Source organism: Papilio polytes, unplaced genomic scaffold, assembly GCF_000836215.1.
Source record: "Papilio polytes unplaced genomic scaffold, Ppol_1.0 DF824493.1, whole genome shotgun sequence".
Taxonomy (NCBI): Eukaryota; Metazoa; Arthropoda; class Insecta; order Lepidoptera; family Papilionidae; genus Papilio; species Papilio polytes.
Genome location: NW_013524711.1, coordinates 1,115,567 through 1,128,550, shown reverse-complemented (window position 1 = coordinate 1,128,550; position 12,984 = coordinate 1,115,567). Strand labels below are relative to the sequence as shown.

General features: G+C 34.3%; 2 protein-coding genes across 2 annotated transcripts in view; one reads left to right on the top strand and one right to left on the bottom strand.

The window, feature by feature from the left end:
- Positions 1-9,242, top strand: part of LOC106103841 — a 39,313-nt gene extending 30,071 nt beyond the window's left edge. Inside the window, exons 12-20 of the mRNA XM_013283783.1 lie at positions 985-1,081; positions 1,424-1,551; positions 2,895-3,076; positions 3,814-3,897; positions 4,798-4,895; positions 5,610-5,713; positions 5,989-6,165; positions 6,637-6,816; positions 8,111-9,242. Of these exons, the coding sequence (XP_013139237.1) occupies positions 985-1,081; positions 1,424-1,551; positions 2,895-3,076; positions 3,814-3,897; positions 4,798-4,895; positions 5,610-5,713; positions 5,989-6,165; positions 6,637-6,816; positions 8,111-8,262 (1,202 nt within the window). The 3' untranslated portion in view covers positions 8,263-9,242. The remainder of the gene's footprint in view (positions 1-984; positions 1,082-1,423; positions 1,552-2,894; positions 3,077-3,813; positions 3,898-4,797; positions 4,896-5,609; positions 5,714-5,988; positions 6,166-6,636; positions 6,817-8,110) is intronic.
- LOC106103765 overlaps positions 1-12,770 on the bottom strand; it is a 62,508-nt gene extending 49,738 nt beyond the window's left edge. Inside the window, exon 1 of the mRNA XM_013283667.1 lies at positions 12,480-12,770. Within this exon, the coding sequence (XP_013139121.1) occupies positions 12,480-12,633 (154 nt within the window). The 5' untranslated portion in view covers positions 12,634-12,770. The remainder of the gene's footprint in view (positions 1-12,479) is intronic.
- Positions 12,771-12,984: the final 214 nt, after the last annotated feature.

Below are 12,984 nucleotides of genomic sequence, written 5' to 3'. Positions count from 1 at the left end.
AATTTCAATACGATATGTTGAACCGTTGCAGTATGATCGAGTAAACATTAAAAAACTAAATTAATGAATCCCACGGGAACCGTTACTATTCCCGGGATAAAAAGTAGCCTATGTGTTCTTCCAGACTATGCTCTAAACCTGTGCCAAATTTCATAGAGATCCGTTCAGCCGTTTAGGCTACAAACGCTAACATCCATCCATCCATCCATCCATCCATCCATCTATCCATCCATCCATCTAAACTTTCGCATTTATAATATTAGTATTAGTATTAAATTAGTATTAATTGGAGATCTATTTTACGTTCTTTGATCAAACGTGTTTTAGTAAAAACTCAAAAGGATACGTTTTACCTTGTGTACTTTATATTATACTGGCTTTTGCTCGCGATTCCGTTCGCGTGGAATTGAAAAAAAAATCCTATGTGTTCATTCTGTGTGCAAATTTCATCGAAAACCATTCAGCATAGGCTACGAACTCTAACAAACATCCATCCATCTAAATTTTCACATTTATAATATTAGTAAGAAGTAAGATTATAATTTGGAAAGTTTGGATGGATGGATAGTAACCTCAGAACAGCTCCAAGGATGTGGATGCCGGCGGTATAGATGTAGAACATAGTCTGGAAGAATACGTAGGTTATTTTTTTTTAATTGCCCGCAATAGTCGTTGGCGAGAACAAGTTAATTTACATTGCTTGAAACAGAACGTAATAGTATAATAATGGCTAAATTAATAAAAATTATTAGATCAAGTATGAAATGGGTAACAGAACAAATCTAAGACAAAATTAGACCCTTTGATTCAACCCTAATATTGCAAATATTGGTTCCTAGTGTTATAAAGCGCCTACTAAAGTAGGTAGGTAGTACAGTTAAAACTGTCAGGCAAACTTAAAACAAATTTGAATTGCTATTTAATTTTCAAAGGGGCTATTGTTTAATAATATATGTATTAACATTAAATTCTTTCTACATCCAGAGTCGCTGAACCTTCGCGTCATAGGTCCTGTAGCGAGCATCCGAGAGTCATCATTGGTCGACGAATACGGCACTGAATTGTCTAAACTACCGTTCAGGTAAGTGTATTTACAACGTTATTACAAAAACTGTGGGTTTGTACTGCTAAACCACTCGTCTATACTAATATTATAAAGAGGAAAATTAGTACAGAATACTGAAAAATTAGGCCGATTTTTATAAAAAAAAAAAACGTTATGTTACTAATTCACAAAGACGAACTTGCGAGCAAGAGTTAGTTATTTTTGTATCGAAATTACTCAAAAACTATTGGGCCAATTTCAAAAATTCTTTCACCATTAAAAAGCTACGTTACTGTGTTACTTAGTCTATATTCTTCAATATATTTAAATCCACGCAAAGTCGCGAGCTAGAGCTAGTAATATTTGTCAATTCTACAGCTACCCTGCTTCATCAAACACCGACCCTGCGCACACAAACCTCGTAACTGAGATAGAAGAGGAGGTACCTTTACCCAAAATCAAAGTATCACGTGTCTACGCCAAGATACTAGGAAGGAATGTACAAGGTAAGTTATATAGTTATATAGCAAGCGGCCACCTGAATCCGCCAAAATGAAGAAGCGACCACTGCCCATAGACATCCGCAATTGCAGATACGTTGCCTACCGTTATTCGACAAAGGAGAAGAAGCACATCTATGCATCTCCTCCTCCGTCAAATCCACTTCCCCTTCACATCCACTCCTTATAAGAAAAGGGTGGTAAAGAGAAAGGAATTTAAATTAGGCCTCCGGCACCACACTCATCATTCGAAACACGGAATTGCTTCCATTTCACGCCTGTCTTCTGTGTGGTCGTGGTATTACACCGGGCGTGCCGGCCCTTTCGCCCGCGACTCCGTTTTCGTTGGATTGAAAAAAACAAATTGAGTAGCCTATGTGTTCTTCCAGACTATACTCTACATATATACCAAATTTCATCCAAATCCGTTCAGCAGTTTAGGCTACAAACTCTAACAAACATCCATCTAAACTTTCACATTTATAATATTAGTATAATACAACATTGAGCATCTGCGGCTCATCGCTTTAAGCACTTGACTTGTAATTCTTGGGTTCGAATCCATGTACCAATTTGATTTTCGAATTTTCATATGTACATAATTTACCCGACGTTCTTACGGTGAAGGAAAACATCGTGATGCACATATCGGCGAAGAAATTCAAAGATATGTGTGAAGTCAAACAACTCGCAGTGCAGCGTGGTTGACTATGGCCGTGTCACTAACTTAGAACAGGCTCGGAGCTGGAAGTATAGCTTACGTTGAAAACAATCATACTAATATTATAAATGCGAAAGTTCGGATGGATGGATATTTGTTAGAGTTTGTAGCATACACTGCTAAACGTATCTGGTAATCAAAATTTGGCATAGATGTAGAGGATAATCTGAACACATAGGCTAGTTTACTTTAATTTTTTAATTTCACGCGGACTGAGTCGCATGCGAAAGCTTGTCATCTATACTATTATAATAAAGCGTAAACACACACTTCTTTGTTGCCTAAGATGTCAGCAATTACAGCATGTTTTTGAATAATTCTTTTTTAAAAAAAAGCCCTACACTTACGTCACGCTTTAGGCTATATTTTTCACGCCAATAAAATTAGGGGGTAAATGTTTTGGATAAAAACCCTAATATGGGAAAGAGACCATAACTGGCTGCCAACATCAAGGAAGCTAGGTTGTCAAGGTTTGTCGTGTCATGTCATTTTGACATTTGCTATTGATAATTTGACAAATGCAAACAATAAAATAAAATTTTCATATTTTACATGCGGATGAAGCCTCACGGGAACAGCTACTTAAAAATACAAACATTTTTATAATCTATATATCTTTGTTTTCCAGGGGATCCCTTCATGAGGTTCTCAGGACCTATAGACCAGGAGATAGAAGTAAGAAACGGCAGATCTGCAGTCATCTTCCCAAATTCCAACAATGATTTACAGGGGGCAGAAGAAGAAAATATATACATGCATAAAATGCGTGTAAACGAGACAAACGCAATGCCGTATGGTCGGACTTCTCGGGTAAGAGGCAACACAAATTAAAGTATTTTTATGGATGGTAAAAATATTATAAAAGTATAACATAACGCCATCTATTGAAATAAAAATTCACCAATTTGATTTACTAAGAACTCATGCTTTCTATAATGTATTGTAGAAAACACTTTTTGTAAAATGGTTAAGCAACCGCTGCCCATATACATCCGCAACTGCAGATGCGTTGCCCACCCTTATCCGACGGATGAAGGAAACGCACATAAAGAGGATATCTCCCCTTCCTATGTATCTCCTCCTCCATCAAATCCAGTTCCCCTTCCCAACCTCTCCTTATAAGAAAAGGGGGTAAAGAGAAAGGGACTTAAATTAGGCCTCCGGTACCACATTTATCAGACGAAACACTGAATTGCTTCCATTTCACGCCTGTCTTCTGTGTGGTCGTGGTATTACACCGGGCGTGCCGGCCTATTCGTGCTAAGATGTTAAAGCGGGCACTACCACTGATAAATTATATCGAGTTCGTACAATCAGAGAATTTGTCAGTGTACCACTTTAATAAACAGAACGTTTTGTACACAAGAGGAAAGTATGTATGTATTTGATTCACGCAAAAACTACTGGGCCGATTTTAAAAATTCTTCCACCATTAGAAAAGTAATTAACTGTTAGTAACATAGACTATGTTTTGTATTATTTACTAATTTCACGCAGGCGAAGTCGCGAGCAAAAACTAGTTATTAATAATGAGTGTTATATTCCAGGTAGTACAACAAGGTACACTTGTGACAGCGCTAATGATTGGACTGGGGTCAAGATTGTACGGTTCACCGGGGGACAATCTTCAGGTAAACTGGAATTCCCAAAGTGGTTTATAACCCAAATAGTCAGCTACAGCTACAGTTGGTGCATAAACATGTATATTTACTGACATATAGAAACTTTTATATATTTTCGATTTCAAATGAACGTATATCTGTATGAATCCGACCAATAACACATGTAAATGGGAAAGTGTGTAGATTTAATTTATTTTTAATTAATAAAAATGAGGAAAAAGGGTACAATGTCTTACAAAAATACGATGTCTTACAATTAAAAAAAGATTAAAAAGGTTTATTTATATAGTTACAAAATTTGTTTTAACATAATTGTGGTCGATCGCCTGGTTCCTACACTAGGCTCTAGGCCCGTCTTGTAGGAGCCAGGGTTCTTCTGTCTTGTGCTAGTTTTTTTTTAGAACACTAATATATATCTAAACAAATTTACAATAAAAAAGGTAAGTTGTTTGTGAAATCAAATGTTACTACGTATGTGTGTGTGTGTGAATGTTTGTATGAAGATTAATTTAATGTTAAGTTAACTTATCTATAGTTTTTTTTATTTTTTTTTTATCCTTTATGTCTGCAGATAAACTGTTGAATACATAGGGTGTATTCCCAGTGTTCTATCACTTATATAGATTATGTTACCTAGCCACCATATATTTACCTGAATATCATACTATATAAATGCGAAATTTAAGATGGATGAATGGATGTTTAGAGTTTGTAGCCTAAACAGCTGAACGAATAACTATGAAATTTGACATAGATGTAGAGGATAGTCTGGAAGAATACATTGGCTTTTTGCATTTGTTTTTTTTAATTCCGCGCGGACGGAGTCGCGGGCGAAAGCTAGTTGATATATATTTTTGTCGCCAAACACCTAATACTCCTACGCATACTAATTCGTTGATTAAATTCTAGTTACACTTCGAAGTGAGCAACTACAGGGAACAAGCTGTAAGATTCAGTTTTGGGGCAACCGGAGAACTAAGATTCCTTAGAAGCATTGAACCTTCTTCGTAAGTATTCGGTACTTCAAATCCACCTTAACATTTCCCGAACACTTGTCTGTTAAAATGGACAGGATATAAGTCGTTATTTTGTGCCTATTTGTTGTTTGCCCTCTCACCTTTCGCGGTTAGTGGGGTTGATGAGAATGCATGATGATGCATTTATACATCAGTCTTCTCTTTCGTACCCAATAGATATAAAAAAGATTTTTTTTCTTTATTTTTCCTTTGATCTATGTTCAATGTACTACCCGTTTCAATATAGGGAATTTAAAAAGAAAAAAATCATGCATTTAAGGGTTAATAGATATGGAACTGCCATTTATATCTACAGCAATGCCGTCATATGCATTTAAAGACATATCTATTTGTATAGATCAATGTCCCCGACTGACAGAACTTTAAGTCTAATCAATTGTCTCCCTACACTTACGACACGTTTTAGGCTTTACATTTTCACGCTTTTATACTTGGGGTATAAATAAATTGGGAAAAAACCTTAATGTGAGAAAGGGACCATAAACTACAAACTGCCAACAAGAAGGAAGCAAGGTTGCTATTATTTGTCATCATGTCTTGTCATTTTGACATTCGCAATTAATTTGACAAATGTAAACAATAAAATAAAATTTTCATAATTTCATGCAGATGAAGCTGCTTGGGAACAGCCAATTCTTCATATTATATAAATGCCTACTAATATGCTATTACTGTATCTTCTAGACAAACAATACAGCCAGGACAGACCCTAAATGTGATAGTAAACCTCATCATCTCGACAGCAGCGCAGCCAGGAGTCAGGGATTTCATCACATTCACTGCATATGGTAATTATAACCGTCCAAACAAGTTGTGCAAAATTGTATTGCCGTGCATTGCAAAAACCGTGACAATACAAGTGTTATTATTGTTACTTTAACTATATTATTAAGTGTGATCAAAAAATCATACAAATCTAAACTTAAAACTTTTTAAAACTACCCTACAAACTTCCCATTAATAATTAGATGCCCAAATACAATAGCAAATCTTCAAAACTTTCAGTCATAAAAGAGTTTACGTTTTTCCAACTATCCACTTTCAAACTACCCTCATCCATCAGGTTTGGATCAAATATCTATCTCCGCGTACGTCTACGTAGTCAGTCCTAATGAGAGCCAAGTGGACACATGGGCACCAGAAGTGAGACACAGCTATCAAGGACATTGTCTTGGAAGGATGGGCAGCGATTGTGCGGAGTACACTTGGTCTGCTACAATATACGCTAGAGATAGCGGAGGTAAGACCATCATCATCTTGCCCCTATACTAAGGAAAATATGTGCAATCATTTGGAATTATTGCATACATTTGTTTTTTTATGTCTTGAACAATATGAGTGCAAATATTGAACTGATTTTATGATTAAAATAGTAACTAAAATTCGAATTTATGATAATAATAAATATAATGGATTTTTTTAAACCAAGTAGTTCATGAATTTAATCATTACCTTATGTTATTATATCAAAAATATAAAGCTTTCTTCTTGATATTATCATCTATACTGATAGGAAAGATTTGTATTTTTGTATCTATTGAAATAACTCAAAAACTACTGGGCCAATTTTGAAATTTCTTTCACTACTAAAAACCTAAGTTAACAAATCACTAGGTCACATTTTTATTTCACGTAGACAACGAGCAACAGCTAGTACATTAACACAGATAAAGAAAAATTCTCAAAAATCTCTAAACATCCTGTATTCTAGGTCTACTGCGGATCACATCAACACCTCTAGGTCTCACCTCAGCACAGGACAGTACCTTCATATCTGGCACTAGAGAGGAAGTGGTCACCGTGTACAGATCGAACTGCTGCAGTACGAGGGTCGTTGTCAACGCTATTGATATCTTCGGCAACACTAATAGCTACACAATGGATATATCCAGTAAGAACATGTCTATTACAGTCTTAGGTAACTTTTATTGCAGATTCAGAAGGTATAAATGTCACGTCGGTTCACCTCAGAGCGTCGGTGACTTAGTGGTTTGAACACTTGACTTGTAATCTATAGGTCTTGGGTTCGAATCCCGCTGTACCAATGTGATTTTCGATTTTTCGAATTTTCATATGTACATAATTTACCCGACGTTCTTACCGTGAAGGAAAACATCGTGATGCAACCTGCATATATAGGCGAAGAAATTCAAAGATATGTGTGAAGTCAACCAACCCGCAGTGCAGCGTGGTTGACTATGGCCTAGTCACCCCTTATTAGGGTAGGCTCCGAGCCCCTCGGTGGGGACGTATAGTGAGCTGGTGATGATAGATGTCACTTCACTTGAGTCAGTTTTCAAACTAACACTATCTATTGATAGCCTCAAAACACACATGTCAATAGAATTAATTGTATTTAAATTAACTGCCATTATATCAATAAAAAATTAAATGTGTATAAAAGATTAGCTTTCGCCCGCGACTCCGTCTGCGTAGACTTGAAAAAAAACAACAGTGAATAGCCCGGGTGTTCTTCCAGACTATCTTCTACATCTATGCCAAATTTCGTCAAAATCCATTCAGCTGTTTAGGCTACATATATATATTAGTAAGAAGTAAGATGTAGCTTATTATGATTTTGCATTTTTTTTATTGCATGCCAATACAAAAACACAAGACAACACTAAACTTGACAACTGATGTAGCACCTATCAGAGAAAGTACCGATTACATTTACTTAAAAAACTTTACAAAATCGAACAACACACTGTGTACTATTGTGTTTCTACCTCTACAAAGCTTGATCACATTAGAATCACCCTGTATGTAAGCTTTTTGGAGTGGTAGTGTCCGCTTTAACATCTTAGCACGAATGGGCCGGCACGCCCGTTGTAATACCACGACCACACAGAAGATATGCGTGAAATGGAAGCAATTCCGTGTTTCGTCTGATGAGTGTGGTGCCAGAGGCCTAATTGAAGTCCCTTTCTCTTTACCAGCCTTTTCTTATTGGGAGAGGTTGGGAAGAGGAAGTGGATTTGACGGTGGAGGACATGCATAGGAAGGGGAAATATCCTCTTTATGTGCGTCTCCTCCTCTGTCGTATAAGGGTAGGCAACGCATCTGCAATTGCGGATGTCTATGGGCAGCGGTCGCTTCGCCATTTTGGCGGTTTCAGGTGGCCGCTTGCTCGTTTGCCACCTTATGTTATAAAAAAAAAAAGCTTATATTTTAAATGCTTTCAGATTACATCACTGATGCGGGGATAGCTGCCATAGTCCTCGGAGTGTTACTAATTATAGCACTGATAGCTATTGTCATATTCCTCATAACTTGGTGCGTTAGGAAACGTAAATCATCAAGAGAACTACCTTCTTATACCACTAGGAATACTTAAATGCACTTGAATATGTAACACATTGATTTTAATTCACCACTTGATTGAAGAAAATAAAAAGCCTACTGTACAGTCAGCTACACAAATATGTATTTATTTATTAATTTTATGTAGATACTTTTGGTATAAAAAATTGTAAGCATCCATAACATGTAATTGTGGTAGAAGGTATATTCATATGAATACATATTTAAAACTGAATTCGTAAGTGATTTTTGCACTTTACTTACATATTTATTCAGCTGACTGTACTAAACATTGCATTTTAAAATCTATCATAACTGAATGCACATATAAATCTTTGATATATTTTAACTATCGAAGATATAGAAAAAACGCTCTCCCACTGATCTATATAAATGGATTTCATATCCCCATATTCATACCCCCTACCTTTTTTTTTAACGTGGGGAAATGCCTAACACATACCACCCTTGCAGGGACAAGGGTGGTTATATCGGATTTGCGCCGACTAAAACCCCACGGTGGCCTCCAACTGCCATAATAAGGAGCCGCGGGATCTCCAAATACCACATATCATATCCTCTACCATATCCTACTCCCGTCTCATCCAATCTCATCCTCCAAATAACTCTATCATATGTCATCTCAGTCATCACTCCCTTCACACTTCACACCATCCATCTCTTTCTATGTCTACCTCTACCAGTGTACCACATTCATAACTAACATCCTTCTTGTTACATAAAATTAATTCTCTGTTATTACTTCCACTTCTCACTACACCGATAGCGAAAACCAAATAGACACAAAATACCATGTTCTTCCACTTATAGAGGTCAGTGGAAGCACTTTTTTAAATCAATGTGTTAATTATCCATAAAAGGGATTAAAAATGTAATAAAATAGTATTATTTAAGTATGTGATAAATATTTTTTTTAATACTGGCAGCATAATAACTATAGCCATAATAAGAAAAAAATTACATATAAGCGTAATAATTAAAAGTATTATTAAAAAGCTACAAAATTCTATTATGATTATTTGTAATTTAAAACTCTTTTTTTAATATTTTTGTATCGGACCATTTTTTTGTACGATTTTCATCTTTGATACAGTATGATTTTTTTTAGTATTTTTGATTCACATGTTAATTTGAAATTCCGTTTTTAAATTATTACTTTATAAAAATCTACAAATTTATAGTAATTATGGAAAATGGTAATTATTAAGTCACTAATTAACTGTAAAACTATAAGTTACACATTATAATTTATGTTTAATTTAATAAATTCTATATTAAGCAATTCTTATAAGTTACCTAAGTTTAAATATAGAAAAAATTATTATGTAATGCACAAAAATGTGGTTAAAAAAAACTGGACACTTCGTAATTTGGAACATCCTGTATAAACAATTCATATCCCAGTATCCATATATCACTAATATACTAAAATTAATTAAAAAGATATGTTTTTTCCATAGAATATTGTAAAGTATAAAATAATTACAGGGTGGCAATAACAAGCAATTTATCTATTTTAAGCAAATTTACACATAATTGCCTGTCACAACAAATTGTAAACTGTCTAACAATCCAATGATTTAGTGACGTTTTTTTAAGCTATCTTAACCTCTATCAGCCAGTAGTGGGACAGGCCTTAAATCTGCTATCACAAGTGTCAAAATATACAATCGAAATTATAGCAATTCATAAAAAGATGGCTCCTACGTAAATTATTGTATGTTTAAAATCCGAAGATTGACCATTCAAGTATGAAGTTTAGTTTAATATTGTAACACACATCTATAGACTACACTAATATTATAAATAGGAGAGATTTGTATTTTGGTATGTATTACAATACATCAAAACTAACTGGGCCGATTTTAAAAATCCTTTCACCATTATGCTATGTTACCAGTGAGTAACATAGGCTGTGTTGTTTTTATCCAATTTTATTTAAATTAATCTTATTTATTTTAGTAAATATGTCAATAAACCCGAAAATACAAATTTAAATAAAACTAATTTATGAAATAACCAATAACCCTGTATATGGGAATACAAAAATTTCCTCTTCATAATATTTGTATAGACAACAAAGATCTACAGTTCTTTGAAGTTTTATGTTGAAATTTACACAGAAATCAGTATTAAAGTTAATCAAAAAAAGCCTAAGTTAGATGTGATAAAAGTCTTTAAAAGATGACAAGGCATAAATCGTAAAATTGTGACTTACAACAGTTTACATAGGAGCCCTCAATTTGTTAAATGTGTGGCTGTTATTGTATCACTGTTACGGGTAGTACAATATGTTAATTTAAGACTTGAGCCATAAATGTTTATTTTGTATAATTAAAAAAATTAATTAACTAAATTCGTTTTAATTACCTAATAATATATCATCTAACAATTGTAGAAATAGATTATTTTATCTAAGAGTTTAATATTGATCAATAACTTTCTCTCATTCATTCTAATTATAAGCTAAAGCTAAATTCATTCTTTTCTAAGCGCCAACAACCTAATGGTTTATGGTGGGGTCTACCAATCTTGTGGTCGAGGGTTCAAATCCCACCAGTCGACTGTGAACCATATACTACCACAAGCCTAGAGCTTAGTTGGAATGGTTAAAGGAAAGATTGGTATATTAATAAAAATCTACTACTATTAAAAAAAATATTAAAAAAATCAAAGGCTATAACCATTTAGTATGTCTCTCTCTTAGTGCCTCTCCATTAATGGAGGTTGGCCGTCAGCTCAGCGAACTTTTCCCAGTCTTGTGTCAGGCGAAATAGGTGTTTTACACTGGCAATATTCGTCCACTCACTCACTTAGTATGTACACTTAGGTAAAGGTCATAAATTCAGACTTATTTCTAGACTTGCCGGAAACTTCATCTGCATGTAATTAAAACATACTATGAAGCCTTTGTGTTATTCCAGACTATATACTACATCTAGCTTTCGCCCGCGACTCTGTCTGCGTGGAATTTTAAAAAAAAGACAGTTAGTTCCTATGTGTTCTTTCAGACTATCCTCTACATTTGTACCAAATTTCATCAAAATCCGTTAAGCCATTCAACTCTAAAAAACATCCATCCATGCATCTAAACTTTCACATTTATAATATTAGTATGATTGTACCAAATTTCATCAAGATCCTATGAAACTCTCTTGAGGTAACTTTCACATTTATAACATAAGTAGCTAAAAGTTACTAAGAAGTCTATGTGTTTTTGCAAACTATTTTTTACATATGTACCAAATTTCATTAAGATCTATTAAGGCTTTCCGGTGATATCTCCTAACAAACATTAATTCATCTAAACTCTTACATTTATAATATTATTATGGTTACTTCTTATGAAGTAACTTGAAAAAGTTGTGATAGCGAAATTATCAAAATATAACCAAAAAGTGATATATTAAGATTGAAATACAAGAAAAGTATGCAATTTAATGTATCTTATACTTTATTCATTATGGAAATGTCTAAATTATAAGAACAATTTAGTTTAGAGAGTGCAAAAAAACCAACAGTGTTTTAAACATGACTAGTACCACCTGGATTCAAGGAAAACAAAACAACTGGTGTCCATAGACATCTGGATTGCAGATAAATTTCCCTACCCTTAATTAATGGAGACACATAAAGGATATTTAACCTTCCTCTGTTTTTCCTTCAAAGTCAAATCCAGTCTCTTTACCTATCCTTATTAGGTTTTTGATCCAAACATTTGATGGGGAAAAAATCTATTGATTGAATAAATCAACATTGTAATGAGTATGAAGTGGACCTTCTGTAAGTAGACATATGAATAAAACTTTTTATTCTTTGTTAGTTACTTACTATTATTTCATCAAACAGTTGACACACATTATAACCAAGGTTTTTGTTTAAATTAAATTCAGGCACGAAGCCACTCTTAAATGGTGCGTTTTTACACGTTTTATATAGAAATGACGACATTACAAATGATTGGTAAAGACCAATATAAATATTAGATAACTTAGTTATTTGAACAAAAATACACGAGTCACCCACGCGAAACGATATCCAAAAGATAAAATATCGACGCGAAAATCATTATATGTCGAAATTAATTGCGAATATACGCGATAATCGACAATTTCGCGAAAACTGACAGTTGTACTACGAAAGGGAAACATTTTTTTCTATGAATATTTTCGTGCTTAAGTCAAGGTTGAACGTTTTTATACAACGTACTATGATGGAAATAGAACTCACCTTGTCTTGTGATCAGTTCTTGGTTCGGAACGGCGGGCAACAGGACTGCATTATGCGTCAAATCTTCTAAAGAGACACCAATCACGGCGGTAGACAATAGCGGATTTTTCACCACATTCCTTGACGCGTGATCACCAAAGCCTCTATCGGACATTTCCGTGTTTTGTATTTTAACAGTTTTAATCGATATTTTCGCGAATTTTCACATTGGGAAATACACAAAAAACAAATTAAATTATTGAGAATTACGTGTCACTTGCATATTTTGGTTTGACATTGACAAAATGTCAATCGTTCGGTAATGGGGATGTTTCCTAATGTTACAAATCCAAATAAAGTTATGTGTAATATTTTAAAGACAGCATTTTAAAACCTATAATAACATTTAGAGACCTTGAATGTTTGTCTCAAATTAAATATAAATTAATAACGCTGCAATATTTTTTACCCTCCATTACTCGATCTCAAACACCAATCAAAGCTCGGTGACGTCACTTCTTCGCAT